The 23045-nt window shown below is 36.0% G+C and overlaps 1 protein-coding gene across 6 annotated transcripts in view; it reads right to left on the reverse strand.

The window, feature by feature from the left end:
- The window catches only part of ZFR (zinc finger RNA binding protein), a 63428-nt gene that overhangs the window by 8946 nt on the left and 31437 nt on the right, over nucleotides 1-23045 (reverse strand). For 3 of the 6 annotated variants that reach the window (XM_036410542.2, XM_036410541.2, XM_036410544.2), the window contains 8 exons: nucleotides 22867-22986; nucleotides 21841-21986; nucleotides 17926-18088; nucleotides 16768-16973; nucleotides 15895-16045; nucleotides 14288-14429; nucleotides 9638-9735; nucleotides 8689-8784 (listed from right to left, as the gene is read on the reverse strand). In XM_036410542.2, coding sequence (XP_036266435.1) covers nucleotides 8689-8784; nucleotides 9638-9735; nucleotides 14288-14429; nucleotides 15895-16045; nucleotides 16768-16973; nucleotides 17926-18088; nucleotides 21841-21986; nucleotides 22867-22986 — 1122 coding nt within the window. Of the gene's footprint in view, nucleotides 1-8688; nucleotides 8785-9637; nucleotides 9736-14287; nucleotides 14430-15894; nucleotides 16046-16767; nucleotides 16974-17925; nucleotides 18089-21840; nucleotides 21987-22866; nucleotides 22987-23045 lie in introns of those variants that run through there. The other 3 variants (XM_036410543.2, XM_036410545.2, XR_004983065.2) reach the window with 3 other exon arrangements.

Consider the following 23045-nt stretch of genomic DNA (forward strand, 5'->3'; position numbering starts at 1 on the left):
ATCTGGAATTTATTTACTTTCTGCAATTGAAACTTTGTAGCTTGGAGCGGAGCCATGGCCACAGCCATTTCTATTGTAATTTATTTACCTTCTATAATAGAAACTTAGTAGTCTGGAGTGGAGGCCTGGGCCAGCCAGGGTGTGCAGAAAGCTTTGCTTCTCCCATTGCCGAGGGCAACCCTAGCCTCCTGCTCTCTTCAGCTCTGAGGCTGTTGCCATTTCTGTTTGGATTTGTTTACCTTCTATAATTGAAACTTTGTGGCCTTGAGTGGAGGCTTAGGCTGGCAAGGGCAGGTGGAAAGCTTGGCTTCTTCTGTTGCCTGGGAAACCCAAGCCTCCCTCCTCTCTGTGGCCATAGCCATCTTGGTTGGGTTTATTTGCATACTCGCTCTGATTGGCTGGTGGGCTTGGCTGGTGGGTGTGGCTGGTGGGTATAGATGAGTGGTGGTTAATTTGCATATTACTCTTTTATTAGGTAGGATAATTTTAATGATTAGAAAAAGAAGACTAAAGTCATAAAATTATAGCACAGCTGGCATTGCTCAGTGGTTGATTGTCGAACTATAAACCAGGAGGCCATGATTTGATTCCCAGTCAGGGCACATGCCCAGGTTGTGGGCTTGATCCCCAGTAGTACGGGCCGCATAGGAGGCAGCCAATCAATGACTCTTTCTCATCACTGATTTTTCTCTCTTTCTCCTAACCCTTCCTCTCTGAAATCAATAAAAATATATTTTTTTTCTTTAAAAAAAGAAAAAGGTTAAAGTTAAAAAACAGTCATACAATTATAAGGTAAAAAGACTGGGATTTGAACCCATGACAGTTTGACTCAACTTCTGTGTGTGTGTGTGTTTGTGTTTAAACTATAAATATATTTCAGTAAATATCGTTTTCTAGTACTGGTAGATAACAGAATAAAAAACCCACAAAAATAAAAAATCGGTGAGATTGTGGTGATATAGGTATGTTCACTTAGTAGGAATATAAACTGGTAAAACCTTTTTTAGTACACAACTGGAAAGCTCAAAGGCATACACCAGCAACGTCAGTATATTGAAGATTTACAACAGGGCTATTATAATTAAATGAATGCATTAAAAAAAAATTCAGTGTGGCTGTTTATCTGTAATGGACTAGAAACAACAGAAATACCTAACACTAAAAATTCTGGTTAAATAATAGTAACAGTAACAATTATCCTTTTCATTATTGTAATTTATTATATACTAAGCACTATTCCGAGCCTCTATGTACATTAATCAGTTTTAATCATCATAATTACTGTTAGGAAATAGATATGACTATTATTCCCATTTTATAAATAAAGATGTTTATGTTATTAAAGTAGGATTTTGAGTACTGTTACTACAGTTAATCGTATACACAAAAGCTATCTGTATATTCCAGTTGGCAGAGGGTAATACTGATACATGCACAACAGACTTCTATTCTTAAATCCATTTGCAGAATGTTATATATATGTATTATATTTATGTATATTTATGCACATCACCTTACTTTATACTCAAAAGTTCTTTTTTTAACACTTTAAAGTGTGTGTGTGTGTGTGTGTGTGTTTACACACACACACACACACACATATAATTACTGATTTCAGAGAGGAAGGGAGGAGAGAGGGAGAGAGAAACATCAATGTAATTGACTGGCTACCTCTTGCACACCCACTACCCAGGATCAAGCCCAAAACCTGGGCACGTGCCCTGCCTGAAATCACTCCAGCAACAAACTAAACCACACTGGCCAAGGCTAATAAAAATTTTTAACATTTGCAGTTATAATGATTATCATTTTTTTATATTTAAAATTAAGAATTAGTGAATTCTGATCACAAATAAATACTGAAATATTCATTTGTCATTGCTTCTATATGGCACTACTATCTATACTGGATAGTCTAATCAAACAAAGAAAAATTAAAACCAGAAAAAGTTATAATAAATATATTACAATATATTTTTCAAATGTTAGCAAAACTCTATTATATAAAAATCTGAGTTATCTGGCTGAATTGGTTGACTTTTCTAGGAAAATATATTACCAAAATTAACTCCAGGAGAGAGAAAAATTGATTAATCACAATAGAAGAAATAAAAACACACACACTAACCCTAAAAAGATTGGAACAGATGATGTCATGTGAATTTTATGAACTGTAAAGGAACAGACAGTTGTGATACCACTAAAACAGTTTCAAAATTTAGAGAACAAAACTTTCAAATTGCTTTTGTTTTGTTTTGCTTTATTAAGAGAGAGGAAGGGAGGAAGAAACATCGATTTGTTGTTGCACATATTTATGCATACTGGCTGTTTCTTGTATGTGCCCCTGACCGGAGAGCAAACCTACAACCTTAGCGCATTGGGACCATGCTCTAATCAACTGGGCTAGCTGGCCAGGACCCAAATTGTTTTTACAGTTAGTTCATTATTGATTCAAAATCTGATCAAGAGGACAAGCATAAAACTACAGAAGTTGTTTTATGTCACTATAAACTTTCTAAATAGACACCAACAAATAGAATTTAACAATTCATTAAGGCTGTCATATACTATTTAAGACTCAACTCTGAAATGCAAATATAGCTAAATATGAGAACACCTATTTGCATTATCCTATCTAATAGAGGATATGCTAATTGACCATCATGCCCTAAAAGATGGCGGTGCTCACAGCCACAAGATGGTGGCACCTAGTCCCCTCAGCTGTGCGCCTGCCTCCCAAGTCCTCCACTCCCCACAGCCCCTCAGCTGCCCAGGGCCAGTCCAAGGCACAGACAAGCCTTGGATGGAGGCTCAGGTAACCAGGGCCAGCTGAGACTTGCACGTCGGCAGTGGCCGCAGCAAAGGTGTGATGGGGGTGTCGCCTTCCCGATTGCTGGGTTGCTTCCTGACTAAGGGATCCTGAATTGCAGGACAGGCCAGGCTGAGGGAACCCCCACCCTGCTCCAATACATGAATTTTCATGCACTGGGCCTCTGATATATAATACTAACAGATTGAAGGAGAAATAACTATGCATTCATGTCAATAAATCTTGTTAATTTACCTGATAAAGTTCAATTTCCATTCCTGATTCATAATTACTTAACAAATTAGGAGAAAATTGATACTTCTAACTTGACAAAGCTAATATCTCAAGAGTATTCATCATGCTAAATACACTTAACACACTAGAAGCATTTTCAATACAATTAGGAACATAACATGCATAGGAAAGTATTATTTCTTTTATTCTATCTGTTGTAGACTTACTGATTATGTTAGAAAAAGAAGGCAAAATATCACTTTTACATATGATTCCTTAAAAAAAAATGTATTGATGGATTTCAAACAGGGAGGGAGGGAGGAAGGAAGGAAGGAGGGAGAATGTGTGGATTTGTTGTCCAGTTATTTATGCATTCATTGGCTGTTTCTTTTTTTCTTTTTCTTTTTTTAATATATTTTATTGATTTTGTACAGAGAGGAAGGGAGAGAGATAGAGAGTTAGAAACATCGATGAGAGAGAGTCATCGATCAGCTGCCTCTTGCACACCCCCTTCTGGGGATATACCCGCAACCAAGGTACATGCCCTTGACCGGACTCGAACCCGGGTCCCTTCAGTCCCCAAGCTGATGCTCTATCCACTGAGCCAAACTGGTTTTGGCTCAATGGCTGTTTCTTGTATGTGCCTGACCAAGATCAAACCCAAAACCTTGGCTTTTTGGGATGATACTCAAACGAACTGAACTACCTGGTCAGGGCCTGCATAAAATTCTAAGACTAGAAAATCACAAGGGAATTACATGAAAAGAATTATTACAAATAAAGGAATGCAGCTAGGTGGTGGGTTACAAAATTAATATCCAAAGATAATATATATATAAACAATAATTAGAAAATACAATATGAGAAAAAAACTGAAAAATACTTAGGTACAAAGAAACAACATGCACAGATCCTATTCAAATCTAAATAGGTACATAAAATTAAGTTAAGTAAGTAGGATATCCCATATTCTTGGCTAGGAACAGTTAATGTTATAAAAGTGATATTCCTGAAATTAATCTACTAATTCAATGTAGTTCTACTTAGAAAACATCAGTAGAACTTTGAAGAAAATGAACAAAATTCATTTGGAAAAACAAACATAATGAAAGCCAAAACATTATTCTATGCGAGATGATGTTTATAATGGGGGGTTCAAGAACGAAGAGGGAGGAATGTGATGAAGAGGGCCATCTGAACTATAAAAGCTATGGAGCCTCAATAATTAAGAGTTCAGTACAAGAAAAGACTACAAACTTGAGGAATAAAGACAACTGCAGAAACAGACGCACGAAAACGGAACACTAGTTTCTGACAGGGTTTCTCAATCTCAGTGCTGCTGCTGACCAGTTTGGACAATGGGGCCAGACATTTGCCACATGTCCCCCAGAAGGCACACTGCCTCTGGCTGAGAACCACTGTTCATGACAGTGATGGTACTTCACAGTGGGGACTGGAAGAACAGGTAATCATTATTTTAAAAATTGCTAAATAATATTGAAATGATTGGCAACTGGTCTGTAATGTAAAGGACCATGAAACATGTAGCTAAATCCATCTTTAATCCATTTGTAATTTTAAATTAATTTTTAATTTCATAAACAATAGATGTATAATTTATCCTGGTAAAAACCAAACATTACAGTTCTATATTCTAATCATCCCTTCCACCTCAGAGACAACCACTAGTAGATTAGAATATATTCTTCTAGGAGCTTTTGCTAGGTATTTATATATATACACATACACTTGTAGAATATAAAATTTGATTGGAAAAAAAAAAGTTCTGAAAGAAAGCACTGATTTCTGACCTAAAATACATGAGGAGTTTATAAGTAGAACAGACAACCCAGAAGTCATAAAACATTATGGAGCTAGAATTTGTAAAAAATTTAAAATTTTTTTATATAGCAAAAATTCCATAAAGTTGTAAAGCAAATAAAAAGAGAAAGTAATTTTCCAATACAAACAAGAGATAATCTCTTAAAAAAAAAAAAAAGATATAAATTATTAAGAAAATGTTGAGTATCAAAGAAAATGGCAGTTAAATAGAAAAATAATTACAAATGCCAGGAATCACTCAAAGAAATGAGCATTAAAAAGGAGACATGGTGCTTTACTTATTATACTAGAGGCCCAGTGCATGAATTCGTGCATGGGGCAGGGGAGCTGTCCCTCAGTCCAGTCTGCATCCTCTCCAATCTTGGACCCCTCAGGGGACCCTTGGATCCCTTTCACAATCTGGGTCTGCTGGCTCCTAACCGCTTGCCTGCCTGCCTGCCTGATCGACCCTAACCGCTTCTGCCTGCCCACCTGATTGCCCCTAACCACTCCCTTGCTGGCAGGATTGACGCTTAACTGCTCCCCTGCTGGTCTGATCACCCACAACTGCCCTCCCCTGCCAGCCATCTTGTGGCAGCCATCTTGTGACAATGTCACATGAGGGCATGACACCACCTAGGATTTTATTATATAGTTAGTAAGTATAATGACATCCCACAGTGAGTGAGGGCATCTAACAGTGTTTGGAAGTTTTGGCACATGTTCTTTGACCTTGGAATTGCAGCCCTAGTAATTTATCATGTGTATGCTGGTAGTACTTACAAAAGTTTGACAAAATGGAATAGCAAAACACTACAAACCTAAATGTCCACTAAATAGACACCAATTAAATAAAATATGGTGTCTTCATACAAAGTCAACACAGAGAATGAGGCATCCTTCTTAAAAAGCTCCAAGGTACAGAGAATCCAAGATGGCTGCACAGGTAAACACCTAGCTGCAGCCGCACACAACAATTTCAATAAAATACAACTAAAATATAAAATGGACATTACCCAGAATTACAGGAAAGTCGACTGACTGGAAATTCTACAACGAGAAGCAAGGAGAAAACCAGAAGGAAGAGCAGAGGAGCTGTAAAAGCCTAAGGTATGGAGACACGCGGCGCGCATGGAGAGGCAGTCCCGGAGGCACGCACATTGTGCTCAGAGGATGGACTGTTGACTCTGCTGCCAGATTGCCCTGGCGGGAAGGAGACAAAGGCTCCGGACTGTGGTGGGCCCCAGTTCTGACTCCTCTGAACCCCAGTTCTAGGCCAGACCCTGGGACCCAGACTCAAACAAAGGGAGCTGGGCTGTAAGGTGGAACCCCGGGGGAGCGGCTAAAGGAGGTCCCGGAGGCGCGAACATTGTGCACAGAGAAGGGACGGTTGGCTGTGCCACAGGATTGCCCTGGTGGGAAGGAGACAGGGGCTCCAGGCTGCTCTGAATGCCACCTCCAACCCCACTTTCAACTGAACTGAACCCCAGTTCCGGGCTCATTGGGGGAGAGCCTAGACTGTTTGGTAGCAGGCGAAAACCGAGGACACCTTTCTCTCAGAGGTGCTTGCAGCGAGTACTGAAGGATCCTGGTGATTACTGAGACTCAGGAACCGCATAGGGCGTGGCTGACGGAAGCCAAGCCTGTAGGATCCACCCTGAAACTCCGCCCCATCAGGGAAGCGGCGAAAATGCCAAGACAACAAAATAGATCACAAACGAAAGAAATGGAGGACAAAAAGCAACTGGGTATAGAGTTCAAAACCACACTTATAAGATTGTTCAAGAATCTCCTAGAAAAAACTGATAAAATAAATGAGACCTATGAGGATATGAAAAGGGATCAACTAGAAATAATAAGGAATCAACAAGAAATAATAAGGGATCAACAAGAAACAAAGAATGCATTGTCTGAAATAAAAAATATTATAGAGTCCTAAAAACATAATGGAAGACCACGAGAATCAAGTCAAAGATTTGGACCATAAAGAGCCAGAAGACACTCCTCCACAGAAGCAAGAAGGCAAGAGAATCCAGAAAATTGAAGATAATGTAAGAAACCTCTGGGACAACTTCAAGTGAACCAACATCAGAATTATGGGGGTCCTAGAAGATGAGAGAGAGAGCAAGATATCAAAAACATACTGAAAGAAATAGTGACAAAAAACTTCCCCCACCTGGTGAAAGAATTAGACTTAAAAGTCCAGGAAGTGCACAGAACTCCAAACAAAAGGAATCCAAATAAGACCACACCAAGACAAATCATAATTAAAATTCCAAGAGCAAAAGACAGAGAGAAAATATTAAAAGCAGCAAGAGCAAAGCAGGTAGTTACCTATAAAGGAGCACCCATACGACTGTCAGCTGATTTCTCAACAGAAACCATGCAGGCCAGATGGGAATGGCAAGAAATATTCAAGGATATTATGAATATCCTTGATGAATAGTAAGAACCTACAGCCAAAGATAATCTGTCCAGCAAAGCTATCACTCAGAATCGAAGGCCAGATAAAGAGCTTCACTAATAAAAAAAAAGCTAAAGGAGTTCATCACCACCAAACCAGAATTATATGAATTGCTGAAGGGGGTTCTTTCGGAAGAGAAAGTAAATAAAGATAAAAATTATGAACAACAAATACGTAACTATCAACAAGTGAATCTAAAAACCAAGGAAATTAAAAAAAAATCTGATGAACAATATTAACTGTTGAATATAATAGAATCAGAGGTATGGAAAGGGAGTGAACTGACAATTCTTGGGGAAATGGGGAGAGGGGGATGTGGGAAGAGACTGAACATAAACTGTGCACCTATGGATGAGGACAATAGGGGGTGGGAAAAGGGCAGAGGGTGGAGTGGGAACCTGGTGGAGGAGAGCAATGGAGGGAAAAAAGAGGAACATTTGTAATAATATGAACAATAAAGATTTATTAAAAACAACAACAACAACAACAACAACAAAAGCTCCCAGGTATATTTTGTTAAGCATGCTGCAAATAATGAAAATATCATGATCACTCCTGTGAGAGGGAGGGAGGGAGACGGACTTATGCTAAGCCGGGCTATTTGACTCACAAATCCAATCCAAACTGAAATCAAAGGGTTCAATTATATTTTTGAATGAACCCTCTCTATCTGAATTTGTTCTATTCAAGAACCATAGTGGTTCAAATATCAGTGGGATACTTGTGCATATATAAAAACATGTGATGTGTATGCATGCCCTTTATCCCTGGAAGAAATCACAACAAACTGTTTAGATATAACCTGCCTTTAATCACTTCCTATTTTGTGCCTTTCTGCATTATATGAATGTCCTACCATTATATTCATAACTAGAGGCCCAAGGCATGAAATTCATGCAAGGGGCTTGGCCTTGGAGCCCCAGCTGCCTCATGGCCCCACTCCTCACCCATTGGTCATTCCGAATGAATGTCCTGGAAGATTGTCCCAGAAGGTTGTTATGCTATATTGTCTAATTAGCATATTATCTCTTTATTATAGGATTTCTGAATAATCTATCTGAATTTTTAAAATTCCTAACCATTACCCATTATTTAATAGTGTCAACAGAACCCTGCAAAGGGAGATTAACAGCTCATTTCTAGTCTTTGTACTGCTATTATATAAAAGCCAATTAATAACTACTATCACTGTGAGACCTGCAGGGAAAAAAAATGTAAAAAAGAAACATTTTAAGTTCAGTTTTTTAAATACTAAATTCTTAGAAAATTAAATGCCCAGGGCTACTAGTGAGACTATAAACACTGCAGAAGTATTTCCTAAATGTTCATTTTTGACACCATACAGTTACATACTACTTACCCAGCTTGGAAAATCAGACCAAGTTGGAACTCGCTGACAAAGGTCCCGGAGAATACGTATGATAATCACACAGGACTGCAGACCATTAGCTCTAGCCTTGAGAGCAACACAAAAACCAATTGAATTAATCTTAGAAACATTGAAAATATCCCTTGATGAAAAAAAGTTAAAATACCGCTGTTCAATGGAAGCTCAGATAAAAATGAAACAAAAATAATCACAACTTGAAATTGGATTCAATGAGCTGCCATTTACAGCAGTATTTTATGCCAGGGTTAGTATTTAAAAGCTGGTATTTTAGGTCAAAGTAAACAGATTATACAAGAATAATATTTCTTGATACCCTGTGAACCTTGACCTGCAATCATTTAAATCAATAAACTTAAAAAAATCTGCCTACATTGGAAATAAAAGAAAAAGTAAAGAGCTAAAAAGTTTGTCTAGGGACTGAAAGGTTAAAGAAATCTGTTTGGTTTCCCTTCTGTGCCTTTGCATGACTGCAAAGTCACTAAACCAAACAGCTGCTTCCTCACCTTTCACTCCCTACACGAGTTGACTTAGAGAAAGAGGGAGGAGGGGTCTTAAAACTATACACAAAGCTTGAAACACATATTCCATTATGTAAAGCAAAGTTAATCTGCAGCCTTATGGAATATAATATATATACACAAACGTGATGTTCCTACACAAGTTAACTTTAAATATAGCTACCAAAAATAAAAATAAAATAACCCAAACACTTCCCAAAACCTAGGTTCATTGTCAAATAATAGTAACTGCAATATGCAGATCTTCAAACCCAGCTTTCTATCTCAACTTGTTTTCTGTAATTTAATTTAAAATAGTGTTGCTTGGGCAATCTTCCGAAATGTTTAAACACAGTTAAACATGTTGTACTGAACTACTCTCTCATAAGGCTACAATAAAAAAGTAAAATGATGTTCCGAACCTGGAACCACTTAGCGTGGCGGAGAGCAGCCAGAGCGTCAAGGCATTTTTGCCTGTCCAAGACGTCCGGTGGGTCTTTCACCATACCCGAGGTTACATCTAAAATGGATTGAATTGGCAAAATGCAGTGAGGAATGGGTGTTTGACCAGGTGCGCAAGACACTTCCTTAAAGTAGCATCAGTGTCACACGAGCCATTTGAGAGTTTACCAGCACATTAACGTACCCAGAAAATTATTTTCAACAAATTTACATATTCTAACATGACGATCAAACGGAGACTTAAACTCTTAATTTAGAAATATAATAATTTCTGCAAATATCAACCCTACCCAAAAAATAAAATCCAAAGGAAGGATTACTGGACACAGTGCACCAGCACAAAGATGACAAGACAAGAGGGAACACAAAAATCCACCTTAGTAAATGAGAATGCACAAAACGCTTCTGAGTTTGTTCAGTATTTTAAATGGTCATAGGTTATTCTGGGGCTAATACAGTTAAGAATTAATGGTAAATATGGAGTGACAACAGAGTAATGATCATAGAAAAAAATAAAGAGGCAAAATGGGCATTTCTAAGAATTTAATACTTTCTCTCCTACAAGGGGATTTTTAGTTGTAAAGGAATACAAAATGCCTTTTAAAATTTCAAAGTTCCCAAAAGATATTCCGAAGAGTAACTGGAGAGAAACAATGGGTAACAGAGAAAACGACAATATAGACTAGCGTGGTTAAATAGAGTAAGGATAGAAATAGAAGAGATGGGATAAGCAGAGCAGTAAGGTCTAATGTTATAATAATTGATTTTAATAAGATTATTATATTAAAACATAAATGAGCTACATAAAACTTGAGAAGGAAATCTGAACCTAAACCAAGACAAGAAGTTAATTTTACAGTCTCAGCAGTAGTTGGAGGGCCAGCTTCAGATTCACCTAAACATATCTGTAAAACGTGTTTAAATGTAGCAGTTAAATGTAGCAGTAAGTGTGCTGATCAAACTGTTCACAATAGCAATTATGCCCATCAAATTCACAACTCTTGGTGATTTTAACAGTATAAATTTTTTTAAAATTATAGGGAAATTATATGCCAGGCATATAATCTACTGAATTTAACAGTCTTCTGGAAAAGAGCACCAGAAGGTGCATCTAGGATATAATCTAATAAACCACTGAGGGTACCAAAGGGATGAGAGGAAAAGAAGTATGTGATAAAAGAAACAGTTAAACTATTTCATTTTAAGAGTACCACTGCAACTCTGGGCAAGTTATTTGATTTCCATTCAGAAATCTTAAGAGATACTTGTCCGTATTTTGAGTAAATGATATATTAGGTGTATTTTAATGATAAAGAATTATATTGCCTATTGTTAGTTCCTACTCCTAAGATAATCAGATGGCACAGATTTCTCTGAAGACAGTTTAGAAGGGAGATTTACTGATAATCAAAGAACACTGTGTCATACCCTAAGAATGAACATTAAGAGGAATCTGGGTACTCAAAAGAAACTATCAAGATAAAAATATTAGTTACTTTTAAAAGGTAATAAATAATCTCAAAACCTGCAAGACCAACTACTGAATCAAGAAATATATTGAACATAAGAAATGGGCTATTCTGAGATAAGAAACACAGGAAAGCACGGCTAACTAAGGAAGGAAAGAAGAAAGGAAAAAAGAAAAAGAAAAAAAAAATCAAACCCACCCACTCCTCAAAGCAGGGTTACAGGACATGCTGAAAGACCCTCTTTCCATGTCCTAATTACTTACATTATTTGCTAAAGCTAGAATGCAAATAGATGACAGTGTGCAATCTCTTTCTAAAAATGTTTCTAAATTTCTAATGTTAATTCTTAATGTTATAATTTCTGCTAATATGTAAGAAAAGTTTTCTTTTTGGATACAAGCATTCAAACTTTAAAAAAACTTCAATTACTGATATAATTTCAAAGATGTCAAGACACATACTGCAATTTAAAAACAAATTAAGAGCTAGAAAATTTCTGATAGAGTGTGGATTTTTGCACCCATTTTATACTTCAAGTGGATTAACCCCTTAGATATACTGTACTAAAAGCATACTTGTTGCCTAATACCCAGTTAAAACAAAACAAATATGGGTTAATTTATTTAAAAAAAGTTTTTACCCTACATGGATATATTTCATAGAATTTAAGGGGTTAATCACTAGTTAGGAAACATGCTGTGTCCACACTATTTTATGATTAAAAGTTAATAGGAATATATTAATTTAAATTAATATGGCTATGTAAAATATATAATCCACCCAACCACTTAAAAACTAGTGTGAACACTGCTCAATTCTAGAAGACACAAAGACAAAACAGAACAGCCACACAAGGGACAATAAATGCCAGGCTCTGCATCCAAAATCTCTTCGTAATCAAATGGCAGGTGTGACACTGAGCTTTTGAAAACCTTGGTCAAAAATCCTTCCGATGTCTTGGCAGCAACCCCTGACAGGAATCAATCCCCTCTGCTAGAAGGCTTTGGACCGGGCCTGATAAGCGACAGGTGAAAAAACACACACACAATACTTGACTTGCTCCAGAAACACTCTGTAGCAAGGGTTAGAGCATTTTGAACATTTCAAGTCAATTAAACGTTTACTTAATATTTAACTGTCAAACACCGTAATGTAAAATAGATCTAACATGCGTTTAACAGTTATTTGGACAATTTAATAATTTCCTTTAAATAATTTTTAGCATTAAATGGGATCATTACGCATTAAAGAGGCTACCAAACTATGCACAAGTCTCAAGTCTTGTGATTTACAATCACTCTTCCGGCAAAGCCTTCCTTAACCCCTGTTCTAACTCCCCAAAGCAAGCTATAGGCTTTACGTGATTTTAAGACACCGAGCATTGGAGCTGCAGTGAGAGAGAATACATACCGTTATTCTGCAGCAAGAAAGAAGCAATCTTCATAATGAAGCTAAAGAAATGGTTTACTGCACTTATCTGCAGCAAGAACACTCTATCAATGTTTCTACACTTTTGCACATCCAACTTTTCAGCTCAGTGTCTTGAAGTAAAATCTTTCAATTTTGGACTGATCATTTCTCTCAGAAATTCAGAACAATAATTCTAAATCAAGTCTGGGTCAGACAAAAATATAATTTTGTTTCCTTTAAAAGGGACAGGTTATTAAACATTCTACTACAACTATGATAACTTGACTTTAGACTCTTGCAACATAATAAAATGACTTGATACAGCACAAGTTAAACAGGCTAAATATAATTGAACAAAATATGCTCTAAAATAAAGCTAAATGGCTATACAAGTATAATTTCACCCTAACTATAGCACCATTTATTTTTAACATGATATATTAGAAGGTTTTCTCCCTGATCCCTAAGAGTCATTGGCTGCATATGAATTGACCAACTTGACTCAGGAACTGTTTCCAGTAATGTCCACAGCCAGACCCTGAGTAGAAATTCATGTTCATATAAAAGATTCTTTGTACAAAATCCATTTATTTTTAAGGTGCAAAGCTTATAGAACATACAACTCCTGATATGGTCTATACACAAAGTATGCAAAATTAGACAAGTCTCCCAATGACGTTTAAATGAAACGTTCTTTTTCTGGGTAGTAAAATCCCAGTGCTTTAAAAAAAAAAAAATTGCTTTGCTGTAAGAAAATAAATTTAAAGTGACAATAATTGAGAGCCTACTGATGCTATTTTAGACAAAATTTAACATTCAATATATAGTATTCTTTTCTTCTACACATATCACAAAGAACTACTAGTGTAGACTTTAACTCCATAATCAACAACAGCATGAAAGGAAACAAAGTAAATTTTATCTGACCCATAAAACAACAGAACCAACATATGGCAGACACCGACCATGCTTTTTGGCTTAAGCTTTTGAAGCTTTGAAAATGTTACAGAACAGTCCCTAAAGCAACATTGCTGGCACCAGCAGGATTTCACATTCTACAATTGTAAAGTAAATCCTGAACTGTACTAGAACTCACTAACTATACCTACCCCGTTTGTTTTTCAGTATCGCTAGTATATAATAGAGGGCTCAAATGCCCATATCTACATGCAATAGGATACTCTGCATTTATGAAAGTGCTCCAAACCAAAGAACAACCTCAGAGAACTAGAAATATTTTTTTCACAGGACAAGCCAAATCCATGATTACATATATAACAATGCCTTTAAAAATATAACTTATGAGTGTTTAACCAATTTTACTTCTGAAACTCTTGTCTTTTTTGTAAGACAAGGCAAGAACAAGAACTTCTTAAAAGAAGTTAAATTTGTGACCCCTTACAGGCTACATTTTATTTTTTCACGTGTTGTGACTATGCCAGTAAGAATAATTTTGAACTTTTTTTTCCAGAAATCTGAGGTTAGCAAGAAAAGAAAAAAATCAAGAAAATCAGTAATACCATGAGTGTTTTAAATAAAAGTACATTACTAAAAAGAACATTTACTTTCTGCGAAATGATTGTAAGTAAAACTGATTGCTATATTAAATCAAATCCATCAAATTCATATGTAATGCCAGCATGTTGCCTTCCAGGGCTTAATGCCATCTCAAAGAGTAGGTAAATGGGAAAAAAAGTTAATAGAAAATAGAAAGTTTAATGGCTTTCCAACCTCCTTCCCTCATGTTCTCTTCTCGAATAATTGGAGATGTTAGGGTGATAGTGACTTGCATTTTGGGTTCCACACATGAATTCAAAATGATTGCCGCTTCAGACACAGCACATTTTATGTCATACTTCTCAGGACTGATAACCTATGGAATAAAGAGAGTAATAATTACCTGGACCTTTACATGACCAGACAAACAGTTTCATCAATGCGCTTTCGTCTTTTCTACCACCACCATTTATAAGGACCGGATCACAGACTGCTCCCAGGGGAAGCCTCGCTTTATATGAAAAGATCATTACGTTATTGCTCCACTTTCCTTTTAGAATTGTTTGAGTTTCCTTATATCTGTTTCCGTAAAATGGGGACAGTAATTCTACCTTAAAGGACTGTTGGAGGAATAAATGAATTAAACACTTAAAGCAGTACTAGCCTGGTACATACATAGTAAGTGCAATATAAACGTTAACTATGACAATGATGATGAAGTATTCTATTTCCCTTGTTTATCCACTTGTACAATAAGTGGATTGATTTGGAAAACATATTCTGCTTTTCTCTTATTTAACTGTTAACCAGTTAAAATATAGCATTGTCTGCTTTGTAGTTTTACTAAGATGTTTCTTGCAAATTTGCATGGTTCTTTCAAGGACCTCAAACCTCTTCTTTGCTCTCCTCATTGTTCTAGCAGTCTCAATAGAGTACCGGTAAGAAGCAGACAATGCCAATTCTGCTGGTTCCTAATACTTAAGAGACTCATCCACAATAAGAAACTTCTTTGGAACAACGGTAACACAAAGCAGACAACAGCTGAAGCTCAATCGTGAGCTTCATTATTCCTTGCTATAGTTGCTCGGCTGTGGTCAGGTACTATTTATTCTGACTCATTACAATATCAATAAAATGCCAGTCCTTGGATTTAGAATTCTAATTAAATTGCAAGGCTTTACACATGAAATTATTCAAGGAATCTGTATTTTAAATCTCAGCCTGAGATTCTAACAAGCTAATTTATAAATATTAAAAAATTCAAACAACTGCTTTTGTAGAACCAATAGGGGCTATCCTATTAATTGTGTATTGCCATGGTTTAATAAATGGACACCAGGGGAGGAGTTCCTACTACTACAATATGGAGAAAACTGAAAATAACTACAATAAACGAGGGAAATTCAAATCAGAAAGCTTACTTTTTTAATTATATTTTATTAAAAACAAGCATTCAAATAAATAGGCAAGAGGTTCATGATTTTTTAAAAGTTAAGCTTGCTATACATGGCCTTTGTTTAAAAAAATCACTTTCTGTTCTGAACTGCCTTCTCTCTGATAACTCAAATCTTAGAAAAAGAACACAAAGAGGACATGCAATTTTACATTTTAGAATAAATTCCTAATATGGCTTCATGCCAGTTACAAGCACTATAAAACCTAAAAAGACAAAGTAGAAAATAACCCTACTAATTCGCACAACCAAGAATAAAAACTCAATATGGAAAGTGAAGCCAAAACCTTAAAGGCTGGCTTAGGTTTAAGCTGAAACAGTAAGCTAGTTCTGCCAAAAACGTTTGAACCAGACCAGGGGTAAAAACGAACATTTCCATAACACTTACAGCAAGCTGTTTAGGTAGATTTTCTGCAATACGGCTTAATAATGTCTTTGAAGGTTTCTCTGAGCACAGCAAAACAAGGTTGACATTTCTATCTCCTCGGAGAAGTAATCCTTTTGCCAGTACTCCCACTCGCAAAACTCCTTTTAAAGCTCTGCAGTAAAATCAAATTATATTATGACATTTCTCAACCAGAACCATGATAGTCTTTGAATATACATAGTAAATTAAATAACTTTCAATACTACTCAATTTTCCATCAACTACAGTATAAACACATTCAATATGTGTAGAAGTACCTTTCATTTATTTAAGAAATATAGATAAATAAATGAAGAGTTATCATAGGGAGAACTGAAAAACAAAGAACATTAACACTTCTGTGTCACATTTTACAAATTAGAGTTAAGAGTCACTTCTAATACCATACAAAAATATTTCCAAATAAAGGGAACATGAAAAGTTAATGTAAAACTTGAAAGAAGTTGCAAAAACTTGAGTTTATTCAATTTTTATGGTCAATGCATTAAGGAAAGAAGTGGATAAAACAAAGGCTGAATATAAGACAAATACAGTAAGTAAATAAAAACTAACAGCAGATGAATGCAACTGGAAAACTACAAAGGCAGCTTTGAAAAAAACCTCAAAATAGTTTTATATGTATTTAAACAAAATGTGTAAATTTAGAAGGCTGGAGATTGTATGGAATTGTGTATCTCTGATTTTGGCAAAAAAGAGGTGAATACACTAGGCATCTAATGTAACAATAAGCATGTACATGCACACCAGAGTTTTCAGTCTCCAACTTTTCATTCAAGTGTAAGTCCATGTAAGGAAAAGCAAAACTATACAAAATAGATAACTCTGAAGACACACCTGTCTTTACCTCCCTCTTTCTTATCATCTCCTTCTTTGTTCTTGCTCTTCTCATGTTCAGACAAGCTGTCTGAAACAAGTTTTAAAGCACGTTCAGTGATGGAAACAATTTTCTGAACTGCTTGTAATTCCTCTTCAGTTGGGTAAATGGTTGCATGTTTTGTCATTACATAACGGTCATCAGATGAGTCAGGACGTCGTAAAGGCTACAGAAAAAAAAGTCACTTCATTTAAAAAAATGTTTCCTGGGCAAAAGTAAATTATTATTTTAAAAATACACATTTTCATCATATCTTCTCAATAACAAAGTTGATTATGCAAAAATGTCCATTTAAAACTATCTCCTCCTTTTTTCCACTTCAGTAAAAACAAAAATGCAAACTATGGAAAGTTATACTACCTAGAATATGTAAGTTTATACACACACATTGCCTCAAAACAAATAAAATTATAATACATGACATTTCAAGTTATAATACTTTTTTACTCAACTTTAAAAACCAGTGATTCAGAATTTTTTTGCTTTTAATAAAATGTTTTACTGCTGCTCATTCTGTGTAAAGACAAAAAAAAGGTTAAAAAGGAGGAATTGGTTTTCTTCTAAGTGCTCTCCAGAAAACAAAACAAGCAAAAAGACCCTCTTGTTTTCTGTAGTCTGAGCTTCTAGGAAATGTTCCTCACCCCACGGAGGTCTCTTCTTTCATCCAGACTCCACACATTCTGAGATGCAGGTCTTTCCTCTAGTTTTCCTAAAGCACCAACTAGTTATGTACTACCCCTGATCCTGGACTCAATTCAGAAGTAGAAGTAGGTTTTAGATAGTCAGGATTGAAAGAAAAAATATTCTAAACCACCGGTAATGGCAAGATCATCAGTTCCTGCTGATCTCATCTAAACAACAAAGGCAAGACAATCTCTAATTGAAGAAGCTCTACTCCCATTTAGCTTATGCTGAAGGAAACGATTCATGGAAATTCTATGAAGTCCTTATATATAAAGACAGGTGCTAAGAACCTGTAATAAAGGGGAGGATTGGAAATCAGAGGAATATACATTGAGATTACAAGATTAGTAAGGCTAACAACTGGCTCCCCAAAACTGTGATCCTCTAATGCCGAGCTTCTGTGTTCCCCCCACATACACGAAGTGGACACTCACTGCAGGCCCCTGTGGCTGAGGAGGCATGCCTGGTCGGACTCCGAGAAGGCCCAGCGGACCTGGGGGACCATGAGGGTAGCCACCATCAGGCATTCGGCGGCGATCATCCCAGTGGTGCTGTTCTTCCTCCATTCTTCTCCAGTACATGTCCTCTTCATAACGTCTGAAACACAGAGAGTAGCGTTACAAGCCTATAAGAAAATTACAACACTCCCAATCAGCCTGGCTAACACCTTGCTTTTTCTCCTCTGATTTCCTTTGTATGCTTTCATTTAAGTAACAGAAGTGAATACAAGTAAAAAGAGAAAGTGAGAATACAAAGAGAAACACTAAACAAAATTTCAGTCTAAGGTCAAAGTTGAAAGAACAAGCATCAGGACTCTCAGTTCCTTCCAACCTCTCCCTCTTCTCTTTAAGGGAAAATTTGTTAACTAAATACCTGCCTAAAGGATCCAGACCAATAATGTGTGTGCATGAAAGATCCAAAGCAAACATTTAGGAATTTCTTCATGTACCCAAAAAAAGTGCTCTCTCCTGATTATTTGTTTTTCTATTTAGAGAGAAACTCTTAAGACTACCTTTAATTTTTCCCTCTAGGTTACGGTAGAAACAAAGACATTTCTCTACTATGTTCTGTAAGTGTTAGTTCAGATTTAAAAATACCATGTATACCAAATAAAACACCCATGGGCTGAACTTGGACTGTGGACAGCTAATAGAGTCTCTGCTTTAATGGCCAACACTTCCTAACTTCTTTCTATCTTCATTTTCAGCTTCATACTAGGAAATCAATAACTCCCAAGGGAAATCAATTTTTTTTTTTTTTAACAATAAGCTTTTACTACATAAAATTTTTAAAATACAAAACATAAGAAGTATGCTCCTCAAGTAGTATGCTCCTCCACTGTAGTAACTACCAATTCTGTCAGGCTGAGAACACAGTGCTTTGTAGGTCATCCAACTTAGAAACACAGGTTCAATGTTATTTAGGCTTTGAGAGGGAAAAAAAACAGTTTGAAGACTCTCAATGCCAAATACTATTATTATTAGCAACTAACCAGTTTTGAACAGTTATTACAAAAGATGTTTAAATAAATAAGGGCAGGGAACTTTATCCATTGTTTACCGATTCATACTCAATGCCAAATACTTCAGGCACATAGTAGGTGCTTAAATAAATATATATCAGTGAAGAGAAAATAACTAAATACAGGAATAAAGAATTTATTATTATCCACGATTCTCTCTCATCATTGATGTTTCTATCTGCCCCTCTACCTTCCTCTCTGAAATCAATAAAAATACATTTTAAAAGGTTGATATATAAATGAAAAAAGAGGGTTATAAAATATGCACATTATGCTTTTATTCATATTTTTAAAAATTACATTTTAAGCCAAAACTGGTTTGGCTCAATGGATAGAGCGTCGGCTTGGGGACTGAAGGGTCCCGGGATCGATTCCAGTCAAGGGCATGTACCTTGGTTGCGGGCACATCCCCAGTAGGGGGTGTGCAAGAGGCAGCTGATCGACGACTCTCGTCGATGTTTCTAACTCTCTCTCTCCCTTCCTCTCTGTACAAAATCAATAAAATATATTTTTAAAAAAATTACAGCAGTATTCATGAAGTACAAAAGTAGAAACACAAATGTCCATCAATTGATGAACAAAATGCCATACAACCATAAAAAGGAATGAAGTATTGACATACTCAATAAGATGCATGAATCTTGAAAACATCCATGGTAATTAGAAGTAGCTAGACAAAAAAAATATCACTGTATGATCCCATTTATATGAAATCTCCAGAACAGGCAAATCTCCCCAGACAGACAGAAGTGTGCGAATGGTTGCCTAGGGATAGAAGGAGGGTTTGGGGGGAAATAGGCAGTGGTTGCGAATGGGTTTGAGATTCATTTGGGAGGTGATGACAATGTTCTGAAGTTGATTGTGGTGATGACTGCATAACTGCAAATATATGTGAACAATACCATTTAAAGATATGACACTTAAACCAATAAAAATGAAGATCTCTCTGGATGATATGTTTCTCATTTCTCCTTCCCTATAGCCCCTAAACTTTCTAGAATAAGCTTTCTTCTTAAGAAACACACTGAGTTGTATTAAAAAAACTGCCGCATTCCTATGACCCAGAACTGATCCCCTTTCCTCGCTGAGCGATGAGCATGTGCTGCCTGCACTACAGCTTGGAATGTGACGTCTCAGAAGCACAGGCCCTGCTGGTTGGTACTTGTGGCCTGAAGAGTGCGGGCTCCTCTACATCACCCCGGAGGAGGGGGAGGAAGATACCATGTTTTAAAATTCCAGTACTGTTATGATTATTTTAAAATTACTAGCCACCAACACTAAAGAACAGATTAGGGGAAAACTGAATTTCTGTTTTTAGCAGCAATTCCACACTTCTTGATTTTTAAAATGATTTGTAAATTGAAGCTTCTTATTAACTTGACAGTCGCATCATATGAAGAAATGAGAGAAGTTGTCATTAGATGATAAATTTTAGGGAATCTAGGTGGTTTGGAGAACTTCATTTGATGTTTCATTACAGCTAGTTGATGTCATTGAGGGTGAAATTACTCAGGTTTAACTAGCTGTATGCCAGGAATTACTTTTACTTGATAAATGCAGACTCTCCTTAAATCCATTACTTTTAATAGTTAAGAGCCCAGACTGTTTTGTCAGTATACTTGGACAGAAAATATAGTGTCAGTCACTGGAGGCCGACTGGGCACTTAACGTGTTCAAGAGGTGAAAACAGTGAGTATTTGCATTCGAAGCCACAAAGATCTTTTGGTATAAGAGATCTTTGGACCAACTAGCTAAGATAGAGGACTAATTATAGTGAAATTAAAACGATTCGCTAGCCTTAGTTTGCTTTTATTTCCTTCTAAGACTATCAGCAGAAGTGCGAGGTTACCTCCCGCAATTACTTCATCATTTAGATCGGTATCGCTACCTGACACCAGGGAATGCTGACAAATCTTGAAAATCAGTATTAAACAGATGCCAACAGGAAACCCCACTTCTTGTAAGCTATTTGGGAAGGAGCACCTTATATGCACACCATGGAATAACTTCTTGCTTCTCAGACATGTTAGGCAGCACTTAGGATTCCTCATTTGTGAGAACCACCCTTCAATAAAACGAAAGGGGTATGGTGGTGGGAGCCCAGACCACTTGGTTAAACATGTTTTTGACAAGTTGGAAAAGATGAAATGAATTCTTAGAAAACCATTAAGCAAGGCCGAAGTATGAGGTATCTGATCTGTATAGGATGCTCCCTCAAAATTATTTATTACTAATGCTTTAAACTCCAAAGTAAATAAACATTCATTTAAAATGGAGTTCACTGGGCAGATTTCCCCTTTAATATTAGATAGGAATACTCTTTATCAGATATTTAGGACACAAGTTTTGTGAACTGATAAAATAAACCCCACAAATGTAAATATATAAGAATGTTTATTTGTTGCACATAACTTTTTAGTATAAAATAAATGTTTAAGTTACCTGTAGAAAAGAAACAAAAAAAACCACACTAAGATGTCTAGGCTCTACCAAATTTTATATTCAATATTTTTAGCATGTAGCCAAATGTTCTATTTTGCTTGTTTTAAATTGAGGCATTTATTTATAACATTAAACTATTTCACATATTTAATACATATAAGATACACTTAATCACATATTTCCTAATACCAAAGCCATAGTCAAATATTCGAATAGCCAATAACTTAATTTAATGCATGTCTTTTCTGCCCCTAGGATCTTCCTGAGAAGTGAAAATTAGAAGTGCATGAAATAAATCCGGACCACTTTATGGAGTCACACCCTCAGAACAGCAATGTTGTTAAGAAGGCCGAGTCACTTATGCTGGTAAAAGTGAAAGAATCACCTCATTTCCATTCTCCAGCGCTCTTCCTCTTCTCGTCTCCGCCAGTACTCCTCTTTCTGCATCTGCTTCCTCATTTTCTCTTCTTGAATCTTTCTTGCTCGAATACTGGGCTTGACTTCTACTTGCAAATCTGGATTGACTTTTTTCTGTTAATACAAACAAGACATTTAAAAAACTAGCACCCCCTTCCAACAATCTACACATACAATCCCACATATTCTTCGTCACAGAGATTTTTTAGTTACAAATTTCCTATTATATAAGAGTAAATTCAGCATAAAAGTTGAATCAGAGGAAAGATTCAGAATACATTAATAAATATTCATTTCCCCCTAGCCCCTAAAATTCTTAATTATTCCAAATTTAAAATTATATACACTTAGTATGTAAAAAGTGCATGTCTTAGTGCTGACCAATAGAAGAGATCCTTAGGGGATAAATGGATATTTAACTTTTCTTTATTTTTTTATAAATAGGTAATTCTAAATGTCTAAGTGTGGAATTAAGAAGTTTCTTTTCATAAAAAAGTATTGGCCTTTAACAATTTAATTTCGCCACCCTCATGTTTAAAAGAGAAAACATGGATCTAATGCATTAGATTAGTCCAGTCTAAGTAAAAACTTTACATGTAATATTTAAATTTAACTTCACGCTTGAAGTGTTTTCAATGAAGAATTCCTTATCTCAAAATTCACTTCAGTGGGAATTCTACCAAGATAAAGTAGGTAAATGGAGACCTGGCACTTCTTTCAGAACATTTCATTATGTGAAAACTTATCTTTATATGATTACATGATTAAGCAATGTTATACTTTAGCTACAGTCACTGAGAATGATGAAATATGGTTATAATCTTCTTTCCTACATATAACAAACTGTTCAGAAAAATCAAACATCTGAATCTAAGTGAGACATAATATGCTAATCTTGGTGTGGGAATTCATGGACTCATTGAGTTATGTTTAAAATCTTTATTTTATATCTAGAATGCTAAAAAAAATAAAAAAAGTTGAAATTTTTACTCACTTTATATTGAAGTCTGTGTCTTCGGCCTTTTAAGTGCATTTCCTTAGCGTTGGGATCATTAAAGCTGCACTCGCATAATTTACAATGGAATCGAATTACTTTTCCCTCATCATTTCGTACCTTGATGTAGGGGGGGAAAACCCAACATTATAATGGAAATGTTACAGTTGAAGATTTCA

Source organism: Pipistrellus kuhlii, unplaced genomic scaffold, assembly GCF_014108245.1.
Source record: "Pipistrellus kuhlii isolate mPipKuh1 unplaced genomic scaffold, mPipKuh1.p scaffold_m20_p_4, whole genome shotgun sequence".
NCBI lineage: Eukaryota > Metazoa > Chordata > Mammalia > Chiroptera > Vespertilionidae > Pipistrellus > Pipistrellus kuhlii.